Here is an 18,939-nt window from a genome sequence, read left to right as displayed (position 1 = left end):
TGGTCTAATGAGAGGTGATGGTGGCTTGGGGGCAGGGTGGTAGCTTGCAGAGAGCGAATGGAACAGACCCAAAGATGTTTGTGAGCCAGAATTGTCAAGACTCGGTGATGGATTGGATATGGGGACAAGGAGGACCCCTGGGTTTCTGGCTTGTGCAATTAGATACAGATCTCATCTAGAAAGTTCTTCATATACTGGAGCAAGTCAGTAAGCAGTTGAAGTCTTCAGTATCATGTTAGTGAGTCCATTGCAAACCCAGCACCTATAGCGACCTGACAAATAACAAAAGGAGCAAAGGGGCCTGTCTAAACGGGCAGCTGTCCTTAGCTCCAGGCAGTGGTTGCCCTTGGGAATCCAGGTTGTGTGTAGACATCATCCAGTTTCCCAAAGGAATGGAAAAATCTGGATTTTTATGTGAAATATTGCAATTTTGAAACTTGGGCAAATAAATAAAAATAAATTTCTCAACCCAAAGCCTTCTGAAATATAATGCCTAGGATACCCCCAGCAATGCCACGGCACCCCCTTTCCACCTTTGTGACTCGGTTGCCCTCTGTTGGTGAAGGCCGCCGTTGCTGGCTCACCCCAAGGCCTCTGCTTTTATCCTTTGTTGTCCAAATGTACTTATCCCTGGATTCCTGTCCCTTTGTGCCCAGGAGCGCCACCTGCAGGCTCCTGACTCCAATTTATCACCAGTCCCCCATGGATGCCCACCCCCCACCCGCTTCCATCAGCCTGTTCCCAATCCCCTTAATCGGATCTGCGCCAGTGACCCTTCTAATTAAAACTCCCCGGCTGTAATCTCCCTTTAAAGCCAGGGAAGCGGAAGGGCCATAAAAGGAGCGGAGGGGTTACCAGTCCGGAAGCTGCCTCCTTCTGCGTCCTTGAAAATGTCTTGTGGACACCTGCAGACCTGAGATCAAGTCCCAGCTCTACCTCTTCCAAGTTGTGTAGGACTGGAAAACTCACTTCATTCTCTGAGCCTCCCTTTCATGCATTTGCCTGTTCACTGATTTATCAACTATTTACGGAATACCTACTCTGGGCCAGGCACTCTTTCAGGAGCTAAGGACAGAGCAGTCCTAAACAGACTCAGCCTGGGTCCTCAGGAGCAGACATTCCTTTGCAGGACAAGAGGAACACATTCCAGCTCAGCGAGATCCATGCTATGATGGGAGAAGCTTAGGAGCAGTGGTAGTCCAGAGGACTCAGACTGGAGGGTCAGAGCAGGCTCGCTGGGGCAATGACCTCTGAGTTGGGGGCTGATGGGACGCAGTAGGAGTCAGCCAGGAGACGTGGAGGAGACGGGGTACTAAAGGCAGAGGGAACAGCATGGTGAGGATCTTGAGGTGTGAGCCACCATGGCAGTGCGGCTTGGGAACTATTTTACCAGGATTTAGGATGGAATATGTAGTGGGAAATTCAGAAAAGAGTCTAGAAAGAGAGAAGAAAGGTAGTCTTAATATAAAAATCCAGATCTCTCTATCATTCTTCATCAGTTCCTCCTGCCACTCCAACCTCATCCCCTCCAGTTCTCCCTCTTACTCAGCCCCACCTACCCTGAGCTGCTTTCTGTTGCTTGATTAAGCCAAACTCATCCCCACCTCAGGGCCTTTGCATATGCTATGCCTTCTGCCTAGAATGCTCAGATCTTTGAGCAATGTACTCCTCATCCTTAAGTCTCAACAACCAGGGCACCTCCTGAAATAGGTCTGCCCTAACTACCCAGTCTCTTATGGACACCCTCCCACCCCCGCCACTACCCTACCAATCACACTGGTTTGTCCTCAGTAACATAAAGAACTTAACACTATCTGGCCTCATCTTGCTCTTTTATGGGTTTTTGTGTTATTTTGTCCACTTCTCTCTCCCAGCACCTTGAGGCCACAAAAATGGTCTTCTCCATGCTGCATCCCCAGCAACTAGCACAGCACTTGGTAATAAATACATGCCAACTAAATGCCAAGGATTAGAACTTTATCCAAGAGCTTATGGAGCCGTCACAGAGTTCACAGCAGGGCTATCTATGGCTTGCTTGGATTTTTGCTTCTCTCCTATGACCTAGCAATGCAGTTGTGAGGATTAAAAGCAATGGCATACTCGTTATGGAAAGCAAAAATTTTATAACTTTATGAAGACTTATTTTACATACCATCCAATTCACTGATTTCTGGTGTGCAGCTCGCTGATTTTTTAGTAAATTTGCCCAGTTGTGCAACCATCACCTTGTATCAGTCCTAGAACACTTTGATCACCCCCAAAGAGATCCGGCATAACCATTAACAACTGTTAATCCATATTGCCATCCTGGCGGCCATAATCTGCTTTTTATCTCTAAAGATTTGCCTTATCTGGACACTATGTAAATGCGATCCTATGGAAGGCGGCCTTTCGTGTCTGGCTTCTTTCACTTCACATCATGTTTTCAAGGTGCATCCCTGTTGGAGCACGGGTCTGTCCTCCGTCCCTTTTTATGGTTAAGTGATATTCCATTCTACGGATATACCAATTTACGCAGTCATCAGCCGATGGGCATTTGGGTTGATTCCACTTTTTTATTTTTGGATAATGCCGCTACAAACATGCTTGTACATGAAGAGCGGTTTCCAAATAAAAGTACACATATCACAATGAGCCCCCAGTAATGTATAGAATTGTTGAATTACTGTACTGTACACTGAAGCTAGCATAATACTGTAGACTAACTCTATTGGAATTAAAATTAAAAATTAAAAAATGATTTATGACACTTAAAAAAAAAATTCAGTTTCCAAGCCCTGAATGTCTCTCCGCTTGCTGGAGCCTCCAGCACCCATGTAAGGGGTTTGACTCCAATGAGCTGTGTACCCATGAATGAGTCCCTTCCCTTCTCTGCTTGTGTCTCCCCATCTTTCCAGACAGGAGCCTGTGCCCTTTTATGCACAGATATTCTGTGCCTCGTTCACATTCCTGGAAGAGCAGGGGAGTGTGTGGAGGCAATGATAAACAGTTTGTATTTATAGCTGCTAGAGCCAAAGGTGGGCATCCCCGTGATCAACCACCAGAGCCGACAATTAGGAGGAGGGCCTGGCTTTAGCACCCCCCCCCCGGGGGGACTCACACCTGCTGCTCACTTCCCCCAGTGGACCAAAGCTTCTGCCCCCATTTGGTGCAGACAGGTGGGTTCCAGGATCCGGAATCTCCTCATAGGGAGGGAATTTGAGGACTGCCTCTAAGTCCCTTGTCCTGGCTTTTGCCTTTGCTGCTGGGTTCCTGGAGTCCTGCCCAAATCTGATTGGGCTCAGATCCCAGGAGAGCAAAGCTGGAAATGCAGAGGCCCAGACAGGGGTTTGAAGAAGGGCTGGGAGGACTCTGGTGCTGGCCCGTCCCCTGCAGTCCATCCCAGAGACCAGGTTGATACTGTTCATTTGGGTTTCGGGCCGTTTGCAGGATATCTGCTGCCTTAGCAGGCACTGGCCTTAGCAGGCCCACAGACGTCAGCAGCCAGTCCAGGGACTGGGAGCAGGAGTGATGATAAATTACCCGGACCATAATTTCATAACGTAACATATATTAAGTAGCTGTTATGTGGTAAGTGCTCCGTTCCTTCCATCTCCATTCTAGAGATACAAATGGAGATATGGAGGCTCAGAGATGGGTAACGATTTGTCCAATGCCACCTAGCCAGGGATAATAGTGTCAGGACTCAAACCTAGATCCCAAACTAGCTCATAAATTAGAAGGCTGCTAGAGTAGTAACAGCCATAAAAGCTGATCTAAGAGCCTTATGAATTTATTGGACTCTCATTGCACCCTTGCACTGGACACCTCCACCCACCCCCACCCCCCAACCCCTGCCAGATCTTAGAGATAAGGAAACTGAGGCACAGAGGGTTTAACACCCATGTGGAAGTTCCCCAGCCAGGAGGTAAGGCCCTGACTCTAAAGTCAGGCTTCAGTGGGCCTAGGAAAGAAAACAGTCTGTGGGCAGGGCCAGGATGGGTGAAGAGGGGTGCCTGCATGCTGGGAAGGAGACCTGAGGTGCTCTGACCCTCCCAACACAACCCTGAGCAGCTGACAGCCTTCCCCCAGGAGCCATGAGGCCTCTGCCCCTTTTCTTCTTTTCTAGGCATCCTGGGGCTGAAAGGAGGGGAGGGCAGGGCACACGCTCAGGTACAAAGCTGACTCTGGCCTTAGAATAACAGGCCCTAAGGACTGCATGTAATATGCACATAATATGCCCGGTGCATAATTCATGCATCTGTCAGCAGAACATCAATTATGTGGGCCTTCCCGGGAGTTGTCTAGGGGTTAGAAACTAGAGCAGGCTTCCCTTGCCAGCCTCTGGGGGAAGTGGGACCTCCCAGCTCTTAAAGGAACAGGCTCCCCGGGAATCTGCTCTTCTCCGCGGGTTTCCCTCTGGCCGGTGGGAGGGAGCAGCGCCTACAGCAGGAAGCTGCTGGGCTCAGCCCAAGGCCCTGGCTGGCTGCCTCAGAAAGTCTGACCCCCTCGGAGTCTAGCCCTGTGCTGGTAATCCCAGGTGCATAATCTCCTCGTCCCCAACTCTATAATTTATGAGGGGCTGGCTGCTGGTATACTCTAGGGTTTCTCAACCTTGGGACTGTTGACATTTTGAGACAGATCATTCCTTGTTGAGGGACTGTTCCTGTGCAGGGTAGGATTCGGCAGCAGCCCTGACCTCCACCCATTGGCTGCCAGGAGTGGCCCTCCCCTATTGGTTGGTTGGGTTTTTTTTTTTTTTTTAAGATTTTACTTATTTATTTGACAGATCACAAGTAGGCAGAGAGACAGGCAGAGAGAGAGAGGGGGAAGCAGGCTCCCTGCTGAGCAGAGAGCCTGAAGCGGGGTTCGGGATCATGACCTGAGCCAAAGGCAGAGGCTTTAACCCACTGAGCCACCCGGGCGCCCCGCTCTTGGTTTATTTTAACCAAATAAAATTTCATTATCAAGTTTTTTTTAAAGATTTTATTTATTTATTTGAGAGAGAACGAGAGAGCAAGAGAGCATGAGAGTAGAGAGGTCAGCAGGAGAAGCAGACTCCCTGCCAAGCAAGGAGCCCGATGTGGGACTCGATCCCGGGACTCCAGGATCATGACCTGAGCTGAAGGCAGTTGCTTAACCATCTGAGCCACCCAGGCACCCGGTTATCAAATTTTTGATACCACAAATTCCTGTGGCATTTGTCAAATTTTGACAAATCATCCCCAATTATGAATGACCGGAATATCCACCATTTCAGAAGTAGGGAAACTGAGGCAAGGAACGTTTCAATGCCAAGGCCACCGGGCCAGTAAATGACAGAGCTGGATTCTACCTCAAGAGCCCACACTCCTAACTCAGTGCAGGAGTTCCCAAAATATGCCACCGGAATGCTTTACTCTAATAAGCATGTATTTATTTTGATGAAGATTTAACACACCTTTCCGTAGCACACAAAACCAGTATCTTTGCAAATGTCATTTCTTCGGACAAGGCTAAAAGAGAACAGAAGAGGTGAGCAGTGTGTGTTGTTTTGCTACTGAGGGAAGAGTAGTACAAGCAACAAAAGAACACATACAATAGGATGTTGGTCCTGAGCGAAACAAAATCGCAGTTTGTTAGGGACATAGATCTCTCTATTAGAAACTCTCCAGAAACGAAGAGGGATGAGAAGAAACTGTGGTTTCCCCCGGAGTAGAGAAGGACCTGCAGGTGACATCAGCATTACTGTCACATACTGTTTCTTCACGTGGGTCACAGGTTCACAGGTGTTCACTTGATTATGGTTTGTAAATATACATAAATTTTATCTACTTTTATATGTATCAGGTATTTCTTTTATAAAGTGGTTATGGAATTTTACTTTTGCAATAAGTGAACATCAAGAATTAAAACCCAGAAGCTTTTGTTTAAAAGACAGAGGATATGTTGGATCCAAGCATAGCAAAAAACCAAAACGAACAAACCTGGGATGTTGGTAGAGCAGCTGAGGTTGGGGAACCACGTGACACCCACTTTCATCATCTGAGCTGGCTGAGAAAGACACCAGAGCTTTCCTGCTGCTAATGGCATCCCTACTGCCTAGCAAAGTGCCTCACCAAAAGTACATGATCAATAAAAAGTAGCCAAATATTTTTAAACTGATCTCTGGTCCTGTCCCTTCCACTTGTTGCTCTGTGAACTTGAGCAACAGTGAACAAACACTTTGGGAGCCCCTGCCCCGGGTTAGGTGTTGGGGGTGCAGAGATAAGGCTCAGAACCCATCCCTGTCCCCCAAAGCTCATAGATTCTGGGCAGTGATAGACACACACACACACACAGAGCCCCCTCTGTAATGGGACATGTCTAAAAGTACCCACAGAATGACATCCCCTGTGAGGACGGCTGGCGTGTATCAGACACTGTGCGCGGCTGGAAGCTGTCCTGATGCCTTGCCCGTGTGAGTGCATTTACGCCTCGCAGCAGCTCTCCGAGGTAGACATTATTTACCATCCCATTTTGCAGAGAGGAAAATGAGGCTTAGAGTCAACAACTGGCCCAGAGTAAGGAAGTGTCAGAGCTGGGATTCGAACCCCAAACAGCCTGACACCAGAGCCCAAGCTCTCAATTGCCAACGCTACACCCTCTTTCAGATCTCCTGCGTCCTCACTGGTGACCCCGCCCCCCGGGCTGGAATAATTAGCTTTAGATCATTGCCGTCTCTGGGCCTTGGTTTGTACCTCTGGAATAAATGGATTCGAATAGGGGTCTTTTTGCTCAGACGTCCGGGCATGTTGAGAGCAACCTGCAGACGCGGTGTGTTGAGACGGTCATCCTTCTGGCGCTTGGTAACAAAATCCCACTCTGTTCTCCTTGCAGATCCTTGCCATAATTTCCATCATGTTCATCGTCCTCTCCACCATTGCCCTGTCACTCAACACGCTGCCTGAGCTGCAGAGCCTCGACGAGTTCGGCCAGACCACAGACAACCCCCAGCTGGCCCACGTGGAGGCCGTGTGCATTGCGTGGTTCACCATGGAGTACCTGCTGCGGTTCCTCTCCTCCCCTAAGAAATGGAAGTTCTTCAAGGGCCCGCTCAACGCCATTGACTTGTTGGCCATCTTGCCGTACTATGTCACCATCTTCCTCACTGAATCCAACAAGAGTGTGCTGCAGTTCCAGAACGTCCGCCGCGTGGTCCAGATCTTCCGCATCATGCGTATTCTCCGTATCCTTAAGCTCGCACGCCACTCCACTGGGCTCCAGTCCTTGGGCTTCACCCTGCGGAGGAGCTACAATGAGCTGGGCTTGCTCATCCTCTTCCTCGCCATGGGCATCATGATTTTCTCCAGCCTTGTCTTCTTTGCTGAGAAGGATGAGGATGACACCAAGTTCAAAAGCATCCCAGCCTCCTTCTGGTGGGCCACTATCACCATGACAACTGTTGGGTATGGAGACATCTACCCCAAGACTCTCCTGGGGAAGATTGTCGGGGGGCTCTGCTGCATTGCAGGGGTCCTGGTGATTGCTCTTCCCATCCCCATCATTGTCAATAACTTCTCTGAGTTCTACAAGGAGCAGAAGAGGCAGGAGAAAGCAATCAAGCGGAGAGAGGCTCTAGAGAGAGCCAAGAGGAATGGCAGCATCGTCTCCATGAACATGAAAGATGCTTTTGCCCGGAGCATCGAGATGATGGACATTGTGGTTGAGAAAAATGGAGACAATATGGGTAAGAAGGACAAAGTGCAAGATAATCACTTGTCTCCCAACAAATGGAAATGGACAAAGAGGACACTGTCTGAAACTAGCTCAAGTAAGTCCTTTGAAACCAAGGAGCAGGGATCCCCTGAGAAGGCCAGATCATCTTCTAGTCCTCAGCACCTGAACGTCCAGCAGTTGGAAGACATGTACAATAAGATGGCCAAGACCCAATCTCAACCCATCCTCAATACGAAGGAGTCAACAACACAGAGCAAACCAAAGGAAGAACTCGAAATGGAGAGTATCCCCAGCCCTGTAGCCCCTCTGCCCACTCGTACAGAAGGGGTCATCGACATGCGAAGCATGTCGAGCATTGATAGCTTCATTAGCTGTGCCACAGACTTCCCGGAAGCCACCAGATTCTCCCATAGCCCTCTGGCATCACTTCCCAGCAAGACTGGGGGCAGTATGGCCCCAGAGGTGGGCTGGCGGGGAGCTCTGGCTACCAGTGGTGGTAGATTTGTGGAGGCCAACCCCACCCCTGATGCCAGCCATCGCTCTACCTTCTTCATTGAGAGCCCCAAGAGTTCTCTGAAGACAAACAACCCCCTGAAGCTCCGAGCACTTAAAGTCAACTTCATGGAGGGGGACCCCAGTCCACTAGTCCCCGTTCTGGGGATGTACCATGACCCTCTTAGGAATCGGGGGGGTGCTGCCGCTGCTGTCGCTGGACTGGAGTGTGCCACACTCTTGGACAGGCCTGTACTGAGTCCGGAGTCCTCCGTCTACACCACAGCAAGTGCTAGGACACCCCCCCGATCACCTGAGAAACACACAGCAATAGCATTCAACTTCGAAGCAGGTGTCCACCAGTACATCGACGCGGACACAGATGACGAGGGGCAGGTGCTCTACAGTGTAGATTCCAGCCCTCCCAAGAGCGTCCAGGCGAGCACCAGTCCCAAGTTCAGTGTCGGGACAAGATCAGAGAAGAACCACTTCGAAAGCTCCCCCTTACCCACCTCCCCTAAGTTCTTAAGGCAGAACTGCATTTACTCAACAGAAGCATTGACTGGAAAAGGCCCCAGTGGCCAGGAAAAGTGCAAACTCGAGAACCACATCTCCCCCGACGTCCGCGTGTTGCCGGGAGGAGGAGCCCACGCAAGCACACGGGATCAGAGCATCTGAGCTGCCCCCCTCCCCCGCAACAGAGACTTGTGGCGAGACCCGAGAGGCCATGCCGTCCAGCTTCCCTGCCGCCGAGCCTTTCCGCACGAACTCAGAAAGACTCTGCAGAGCCTCCAGACAGAAGCGAAACTCTGGGGGAGGCTCCCTAGGGCCTTGAGAGCCACGACAGGTACGACAGAATGCAGTCGGCCAAGACACAGGATGTGGCATCTCTTTGTACCAAGTCCACTGCCCTCTTTGGGAGATGACGTGGGCAGAACTCACAGCCACCACTACCACATGCTGGACCTAACGAAGGCCACCTACTCCCCACTTGTCTGTCTTGGCTGTCCATCACAGCCTCGGGGGGAGGGGGGCGCGCAGCCTCTCCTGCCCTCCTGGCTTCAGCTGGAGAAGGATGCCGGAACAAGCGGCTGGGCTGACCAATTTGGTTTGGGATGTTACCTGGCCACCTCTAGGAACTCCTGTCCATCACCTCCTGGATGGATCCCACTGTTAAGAAGGCTACAGAGGATACTCGTGTCATGGGGAAATTTCCGCACCATCAGCCACGATCCCAGCGCGAAACCCTTACTCAAATGTCTTCATTGACTTCAGTGTTCCATAGTACCTGAGATTTTATTCTGAGATTTCGTCAGGGTGAGTTGCACCACTTGTCCTTGATTCTAATTGCCCCCTGGCAATCCGGGAAGGGTTCACACGGCAGGCACTCAGCCGGCAGTATGAACTGTGAGCAGTGCTGTAGGGTTGTTAAAAGGAAAACACTTTCTGTGCATCACTAGTATAGACTCAAAAGATATGCAAGTGTCAAATATGCAAAAGAAATAGCTTATTCAAAGAGACTGTATGTTACCGAAGAACAGAATAAAATCTGATTTTTTTTAACCTGCAAAAATGAAAGGAAAAAAACAAAATCCCCAATTGAAATGCCCAATTCAGACTTTTGAATACTTCCTGCGGCAGCAGGGAAAGCATCTACTATAATAGAAATTCTTTTTTGTTTCCTGTGGTATTCAAGTTTAAAAAAAAAAAAAAAGTTAAAATAAAAAGCACTTTATGTTTTTCAAAAATAGGTTTTACCAGGGACAGTGTCAACGTCTTGCACTTTAAAACAAGCACTATTTCCCATGGGCCACTTTCTGGGACTATAGCTGGGCTGTTGGTACATGCCCGTGTCCAGCCACGGGGAGGGGGGTGTTGTGCTGGTCCTGCTGTCTGCGGTGTCAAAGTCTGTGGCCTCCTCCCCTGCCCCTCTGACGCTTCCCGTTAGTCCCCTTGCAAGGAAGGGTACTGACCCCTCAAGTGGGGCCTCCCGCAGAGTCACGTGTACCAGAAGCAGGCACATCTCCGAAGAATACAGTGGACGGTGGGCACTGGGTGTTTACTCTGTCCTCTTTCTTGTCAACCAGCTGTTGGTGTGTTTTCAGTCTCCCTGTCTGTGCTCCAACTCAGCTCTCCTTCCTGCAGCCGTCAACGCGGCCAGTACAGACAAAAGCAATAAGTATTCGTGTGCGTTGTGAACGGTTCTGGCATATTTCTTGGTGTTGGTCTTCCTGTCCCCTTTTGACGACCTGGCGTTGGCCTGCCTGAGTGGGGTCCCACAGGATGGTGGTGTTGGCCGTACCTCGGTTCAGAAACATCGGGTTGAGCCACCAGGTAGCATGATGTCATGCTGGTGGGAAAGATGACATGTCTTTGCTCTGCCTGGCTTTGGTACAGTGTACCGAGGTCGTTCTCTTAATACAGCACTGATGGGCGATGTCCCAAGTACAGTAGTGTAGATCTGCTGATCCACCGTCTGGTGACAGGCGTACGTCTTCCTGATGGAACAAATACAGCAGGGTTCGCCTGTCCTTCACACAAGGTGTTACCGGTCTGCCTGTTAGTATAATGGCACGATCCGTCTGTCCGTTCACAAATGTCACGGAGTCGTTCCACCTGCCCTCCGTACAGTGGCATGAGGTTGGACCACCTGTCACAGGTATGATGACACGGAGTCATTCCACCGCCCTTAAAAACACCTGTTCTCTGCTGAATCCGTACCTGGTTCATACTGCTTCGCGGTGTCTCTGAGGACTAGGGATCCCTCCAGAAGGGTGCAGTCCTGTTCTTTGCCGTGTTACCCAACAAAACGATGCCGCAGTATCTTGATGCTCCGAGAAATCTTCAGAGCACCCTGGCAGCAATGGTAAAGGGGCAGGGAAAGGGTGAGGGCGCCCTGTGCTGGCGACACGCCCGGGAGAGGAGGCAGCAGCGGCCCGAGCGCTTTGCGGGGCACACTGCGGGCTGGGGGCCTCCTGAGGAGCGGCCGCCTGACAGTCGTCCCCAAGCCATGTCAGCTCATGCGTCTCTTCCTTGTTTTTATCACCATTTCCGTCGGCCGTCAGCACAAACGTGAAAATTCAGGGAAAACAAACAAATGCTTTTTGATAAAAGTAAATAGTTGTGATTTCCGATTCAGATATTTTTAGAGCTGATGCTATCTGTAAAAATCAATAACAATAATAATAGAGTCTATTTTACATATCAGGAAAGTGAACATGTTTAAATATAGCCATATATAGCGAGAAGGAACTTACCACCCCTTCTTCAATCGAGGCATTTCATTTGTTGGTTGAAGCAGATGAGAAGTGTACAGATTGGATATGACTTCTTGTTTCTTTCTTTTAAACTAATAACCAATTGGTGCAACTCTCCTTGTAACCAAAGGCCCTTTCTGCCTTGTGCGGTCACACAGGACCTGGCCCTCCCTTCCCCGTGTAGTTTGTCTGACCTTAAAGTAGCATTTTATTGAGTCACTTTTGAAGGACGATTTCAGAAGTATCATTAAGAACCTACCTTTTCAGGCTTACAAGCCAGAGTCCTATAGAGTTCTTATAGAAACAGAATAACTGAAACTCAGCATATACTATGCTTAGAAAGTATCGCATTTTGTTTTGGTTTTTTCTTTTACTTGTGTACGTATTGTGGGAATATAGCTTTTATCCTGTGCCCAAACTCAAAATAAGAGTATTGTAAGTTTTCCCAGGCCCCACCTGCCAAAAAAGGAACAAACCCCGATTTTTAATATGTGTCTACCCCTGCCTGTACCTGTGTCCATGCACTGGGAAATCTACCCGAGAGTCTCCACTGAGAAGCTGACCTTGACAGACAGGTCCTCATAGAGGAGAGGAAAGCATGGATTGGAGGCAAATGCCACTTCCATTCGGAGATCCGTGACCCACCCATTCCTGAACCAATGAAAACGGGAAAAGGACAAAACAAAAGGAAACAAAAAAACCAAGTCAACCCAAAGAAACCAAACTAGGGGCTCTAGCGGGTGAATGTCTGGTCCCTTTGGTGAATTCAGTGAAACTCACCAAGAACCCAGCGGACCACGGCTTCCAACTTCCACCATTATCAGTAAGGGCTAGGGACCAGGTCCCCGTGTGACCGGGGGCATCCGCGACCCGCGGAGAGAGGAGGGCGAGCTCTGGAGGAGTCGGCTTTTCCACTTTTTTTTTTTTTTTTTAAATCTTTGGGTAAAGAAAAACAACAGGACTTGGGTACAGTAGATTTCTCAGTGCCTTCTTTAGGAATTTTCTCTTAAGCACATTTAATGGGGAAAGAAAAAAAAGAGGACAGAACATTTGTCTCCGTGAAGTCCCTTTCTCTAAAAGCACTGGGGATCAAGAAGGAAGAAGACTGGGGAACAGCCAAATCCCGAGGAGGCCCTCCCTTTCAACTCCCCCGGCTTGCCCCCGCGTAGGGCTGGTGGCGGCAACAAACTGCCAGACTGATTCCCAGCTCTCCTCCTCCACGTCTTGGTGACTGTAGCTTCGCCCCTGCCCTTTCTCCTAATGAGACCCACTCTTCGGAGGAGAAAAACAGCAGCAACAACAACAGCAGTATTCTCTTCTGTGAAACTGTGATGTATTGATGTGTGTTACTATTGTACATTTCTGTCTTGCTCCAAGTCACGGCTGGAGTGTCTAGTCCACGGACAAGGGGAAATGGAAATTTCACCATGGACAAGGGTTCACAAGAGCCAGGTCTCTCTCTCTCTCCCCCTCTATTTCTCTCTCTCTCTCTCCTCCTGCTCCCCACCCTTTCTTATTTCTCTGCCAAGAGTCCCACGTAACATAACCCCCGGCTTCAGCATCCATTAGATAATTTCGAATGCAGTGAGATTGTAGTGAAATGCCTCTAGGGCATGATCCTTTGTGAGAGGGCTTTTCCAGTGGCTGGAAGAAGAAGGGGTCACCTCTGCGGCCCCCAGGGGAACAAGAGAGAGCCTCCAGCCCTGAGCTCAAGGCCCCCCACCGCCACATACATACACTTCTGGTTTCTCACCGCTTTTATGACAACATACAAATCCTTTCACTCAGCCAGGGAGACCCAAACCAGCCTGGCTACGCCCCCAAAATGAAATTTACCTCTTCATTTTCTGTTGCCACGTTTCTGGCTCTAGAAGTATCGGATGCAGGCCTACATCGTAGGATATCCAGAGTCGTCTATTTTTTTGTTCAGATAAAAAGTATATAAATATGTGTGTGTGGTTAGCAAATTTGTAATAGGGCTATTCAGTCTCATGGCTTCTTTTGTAATACAGAGTAACATCTTGGGAATTTTTATGGTTGGTCCTTATCATAGCTGGTATTTTCTGGGTTTTTTGTTTGTTTTTTCCGTTTCCTCCCATTGCCCCTCAGGCTCTCTTTCTTCCTTTTGGACCTGACTTTCTGGCGGTGGGGAAAGACTTCAGGCTCTGACTTCCTCGTGCAGGCATTTCCTGACACTAGGCCTAGAGTCTGTGGACACTGTAACTTTCCTCGTTCTGTCTGTGTGTTTCTCCTATTTATTGTTCTTAAGATTCCAGGGCATGGAAGCAGGAGGGAGACCCAGGGAAGCAAGGCTACTGATGGCCCTCAAAATCGGGATGGCATGTTGGCTGGCTCAGCTCCTCCTCCCCAACCCTGCTGGCATTTTGAAGACTGAATTTTCTCATCTCTGGAGATCTTAGGACTACAAATCTCACGCAAGCAAACTTCCCACTGAGGTCCAGAACACACCCGAGCCCCTCTTGGCTGGCCTGTTGCCATGTTCAGCGACCCACTCCCCTGTAACATCAGTTGGATCCGAAGGCCAGAGCATTTCCAGGTTCTTGCAAACCTCAGAGAACATGCTGGGCCTCAGATCTCATCAACTTCTTACTGGTTCCTCATTTTAATCCATTTGCAACATCCTCACCAAAAAAAAAAAAAAAAAAAAATCCCAAAACACAAAACAAAAAAACAAACACAGTAAACAAGCTTGCGGCCAAACCATGCAAAGACGCGTTCCCAAGAACCTGCCGTCTCATCTCCCCATCCCTTCCAGATGCCTGGCTCCTACCACCAGAGACTTCTGGCAAGGGCAGTGGTGTTTTTCCAGTTTCCACTTATCCAGGCACTGGGGAGTTTCTGATTAATTCCACCAGGCAGCTTCCAGCCTTGGGCAGGCCGAGGACATCTCACAAAGCAGGATCTTCAGCAGAAAGTGATTCTCACTCCTCAACTCATTCAGGAAGATGAAGAAAGGCCAGATGATCTCCCACTTGGCATTCATTTCTAGGTGTTCATACCCCACCTGCCTCGCTATCAGTTTCAGGACTCTGGCCTCCTTCCATATCAGAGTTCTGAGCCGAATCTGGACCCCCATGGCAGTGAACCATCCCCTTGGATAAACCCCAAGAGGAAACCAAGGACGAATGTATTACTTTGGACTCTGCCTCTCATCAGAGTTTTCCCACTCCCCCCAAATTCCTGCCTGGTACTCTCATTTGAACCAGAGCCAAATAAAACAGATTCGATTTTTACAGACTTTTGCACAAGAACAAAACAAATTGTCTCCCAGGAGTTTGCCAGGTTTGATGCCCAGATAAGCAAATAACTCTATCCGGTGGCTGGTTTCATCTAAAGAGAGATTGGGAGGTTTGGGTTTCTATCCACTGCCCCTGCTTTTGTTTTAACCTGGAATTTCTCCTGAATGTCCCCAAATGCCGACTTCAAGAAATGGATTTGCAAGGGGGTCTGGTGAATCCAGCAGTCCCTCATCTTTCTCTTCCCCTCCGGTTCTAACTCTCCATTCCTCTCTCCAAAGACCCTAAAAAGATCTAAAGCCTGGCCAGGATGGGGGAAGGAGCTGTTCTCCTGAAGGGGAAAGATATGCCTGCAGGATGACTGAGTGAGTCTCTGAAAGTCTCTTTCCTGTAATGAACGAAGTGGTCTATTTCAGCTCCGGTTAAGAAAGTAATTCTCATGGGCAGGGCCGCCTTACCATGGAACTCGGTGCCATGTTGGGGAATGAGCTGCTTTGAAAGAGGCTAGAGGATGCACAAAATGGATGTTGCTGAGGGACCCTCACATTGCACGGCCACTAGACTGAACAACGAGGGAAATCTGCACCCCTTTCCCCCTGGGGAGGTGTGTATGTGGTTTGAACATCTGGGCACAGGCTCGAGGCATTGAGGCAAAAGCAGGGAGCACAATGAGCAGGAATTCAAATTCTAGGATTTGGAGTTTTCCGCGAGGGGTGCCAGGGAGGGAATTGGCAGCAGGACACCCTCCTTCCTTTCGGCTTCCTATCCTGGGCAATTTTAATGACCCCACCGATCACTCATCTAACCTGTCCCCAGTGCCCTAACAGGCCCCACACTGGGTGGGATGAGGCTTACGCTACCCTCCCCAAACCAGCCAAGGAGCAGTCCCGTCTCTGGCTGGTCGTCTCATGGTGCTTCGGCTCTTCTGCCCAGACCCTGTGCCCTCTTAGGCCTGAGGCTTTCTGTACACGAGATGCAATTATCTTTTATCCACTAGCCAGCCGTCGAACTGCCCAGGCAACAGCTAATGCCACCGTTCCAAAAGGGCTTTTTTTTTTTTTCTTCTGGCAAATAAAACAGAAAAATCGCATTCAAGACATCTGAAAATCTCCACCCAATAAAGTTTAAGTCCAGAAGGACCAAAAGAGAGAGGCCACTGTAATCTGATTTTGCAGCCAGACAAGGCTTTCGCTGCCCAGGTTCCCACATCCGTAGCCCCTTCCCCAGTCGGTCTGGAAACTGCCTTGTCCAAGGAGAGCATTTGACACAAGAGGTTGTAAAATCCCCCTCCCCCAGTTGTGGGTTTGGAGGAGGTGGGCCTTCATCCTCAAGGCGACCCCAAGTATAGGCAGTTGGGGGCAGTTTTATTATGAAGTGATGCTGGACGGTAAAATTGCAAGGACAGACTGAGCTTGCACTTTCCCCGGAAACACAATGAAACAAAAATCCAGTTCCCAAGATCCTCCTCTGAAGCTCTGTCCTGCAGAAATATCTCAAGTCAGCGGCTACAACGGCATGACAATTCTGGAAAATGAAGGAAACTCCCAATTCTGTCTCATTAAGATGCTCTCAAGGGTCCTGCGTGGATCATCCCACACTTCTTGCCTCCCTGAGCTAATCCAAGTTTGGAAAACAAGCAGGGAAGCCCAGGAGAAGATGCCCAAGACATTCGGACTTCTCCGAGGCTTTGGCTTGTGGCTCCCTGGTCTGCACTAGGGTTTGGGTCTCTCCTTAGATAAGCTTGACATCAAAGCCCCCTGTGCCTAGTGGGTGGGGAAGAGGAAGATCAGCAGCTGCTGAGCCGGGGGCAGCCAACCTGTTTGCTCTCCAGACCTATCCCAGCTTCAGTCCAAGGCCAAGGGCTGGGAACATCATTTTATGGGCCAGAAACTCGGGGTTACCCCCCAGTATATGCCCGGGGCACCCAGCTGGTGTTTTTTTGGAGTGAGTGAATGTGTAAACGATTGACTTCTGAGTGAGCGAATGCAGAATTTCATCAGTTCCTGCCAGGCTTGGGGTATTGCTAACTGGGAAGGAAGGAGAAATGGGGGCCCCTCCCATTAAAGCCTGTGAGCCCCACCAATGCCATTTGGCCTTTGACTCAACTGGGGGCCATGATGCTATCCAAATTTGACATTTGTCTGCCCTAAGGTCCACAGTCTTCTCAGAGCAGCACTTCCTGGGGCCCCACAGGCCATCTCCATGTTCTTTCCTACGCTCCTGTCTTGCATTTTCAGCCTCATGTTCTAGTCTAGCTCACAAGGAAGGGATTTGCTGGGGGCAGGAATTTGGGAGCTGACATCTGGAAACTGGATCGCATTCCCTGAGCCGTGGGAGTCCAGCTGGAAAGGAGGACAAACCTGCCCTCCACCTTTGAGAGCTAATGGGTCTTCCTTTCTTCTGACCCCAGTGCCCCCAAAGGCAGCATGTGCCCCAATTCCATCAGCTCTAAGACCCTCTGTCTCTCCCAGGAACCATGGTGTGAGGTTGAGGCTTTTCTGCCAGCAAAGCCATTCTGATCACCCCACCATGATGGGGGCCAAGCCAATCACATTAGCCATAAATGACCAATGTCCTTAGCCACTCTTTTCTTGGGGTCACATTTGTGGGTCCTGTTCATCTCTGGTCAGTTGATGTCTCTAGTCCTTCCTGTAAACGTGAAAATGAACATTGTGTGTGTGCCTGTGCACACGCACACACACGCACACATACACAGACACACCTACACACACAGAAACCAAACAACAAAAAATTTGTGTCTTTTTATGCATGTGATGAGATGAAATTGTGACCTCCAGCTGCTGTCCTGTCTTGTAAAATATGTCCAAATGTTCAAGAATTTCTAAGCAAATGGTCCTTTAACGAAGTATGCACAGTTCAATAAAAAGGTATGGAGAAAACCAGCGTGGTGGAGTTTGTGTTATTTTGGGGAGGGCATAGGGGATGGGGATGTGAAGGTCTGCAGGAGAGGCTGAATCGGGGACCATGGGGGGCAGCACTAGCTTCTTTTCTTCCTGAAATAGAGAAGGTCTGAAAATGTAACAGGCTTGTCACCCCAATATGCAAGCAGTGGCAACGTTCCCCCCCACACCGGGTGCCGTGTGCATGGACCAAAGTCTAAACTCTGGTTATCTGGCTCTCGTGTTAACTGTACCTGGGCATTCTTGGCCCCACCACCTCTCATCAACACGCCCCAGGTGCCTACAAGAGTCACACACCCGACTCTGGCACTCCATCCACCTTCTCATCTTTATTGTTCTCTGTAGCACTGCCTCGGACACACTGTATTTTATCTACACATTTTGTTTACTGTTGACCTCCCTTCAACAGAACATAAATTCAAAAACTGGAAAGCAAAGAGAATAAAGACTAGGGAAAAAAAAAACAAACAAACCCCAGAACAGCAAATCCAAGGACCATGTGTATATCTGTGTGTGTGTGTGTGTGTGTGTGTGTGTGTGTTTTATTTTATTTTACCCACCCAAATAGTAATATACCATAAACACGGCTCTGCAGATTGCTTTTGTCATTTCAGAGATCTTGAAGATCATTCTGTATTTCTGTATTAATGCATGAAGAGCTTCCTCATTCTCTTGGGAGCCTGTGTTGTGTTCTGTTGTACGCAGTAATTGCTAGTCTCCTACAGCTGAGCATTAAGGTTGCTTCCAAACTTTTGTGATAACAAACAGTGCTGAAATGAATGGCCTGTCAGCGGTTCCTGTGGGCTCTGCCTCCAAAATAGAATTTGGAATCTGTGCTGCTCACCCCTGCATCGCCGCCGTGTGGGGCCACCCCATCGCTGTCTACCGCCTCATGATTGCGATGGCCTCCAGACCAGGCTCCCTGCTTCTACCTTTGATCACGTTCAAGCTCCTCTCTGCACAGTGGCCAGAGGGATCCTGTCAAACTGTCAGTCTGATTATGTCACTTCATTGTCAGAACATTCCAGAGGCTTCTCATCGCATTCTGAATAATATCCAAAGTCCTTGGTGCTGTCTGCAAGGCCATACGTCCCCTAGCCCCACTGTCTCTTTGATTTCAATACCCCCTGCTTTCTCCTGAGGCTGCGTGGCTCCATTATCACTGGCCTCCTCACTGTTCCTCAGACATGCCCAGAGTGGACTCATCTGATGATCCTGCCCCCTTCTAGTCCCCACCCCTGAATCCTCAATCCTCTTGGATCAACTGTCTGATTGCTCTTCCCTTCCCTCACTCCTCTTCAGACACATTGGCCACCATTCAGTTTTCCAATACAC

General features: G+C 49.3%; 1 protein-coding gene across 3 annotated transcripts in view; it reads left to right on the top strand.

Annotated features, from left to right (window-relative positions):
- KCNB1 (potassium voltage-gated channel subfamily B member 1) overlaps window positions 1-18,939 on the top strand; it is a 103,746-nt gene that overhangs the window by 82,914 nt on the left and 1,893 nt on the right. For 2 of the 3 annotated variants that reach the window (XR_014315396.1, XR_014315397.1), the window contains exon 3: window positions 6,838-9,486. Coding sequence is in view for 1 of the 3 variants with exons in the window: in XM_082744876.1 (XP_082601002.1) it covers window positions 6,838-8,847 (2,010 nt within the window). In the remaining 2 variants the exon portion in view is untranslated. Of the gene's footprint in view, window positions 1-6,837; window positions 17,587-18,939 lie in introns of those variants that run through there. The other variant, XM_082744876.1, reaches the window with a different exon arrangement.

Source organism: Mustela nivalis, assembly GCF_964662115.1.
Source record: "Mustela nivalis genome assembly, chromosome: 8".
In the NCBI taxonomy this organism is placed as follows: Eukaryota; Metazoa; Chordata; class Mammalia; order Carnivora; family Mustelidae; genus Mustela; species Mustela nivalis.
The sequence above is the reverse complement of the archived record's forward strand: the minus strand, read 5'-3'. Positions and strand labels throughout refer to the sequence as shown.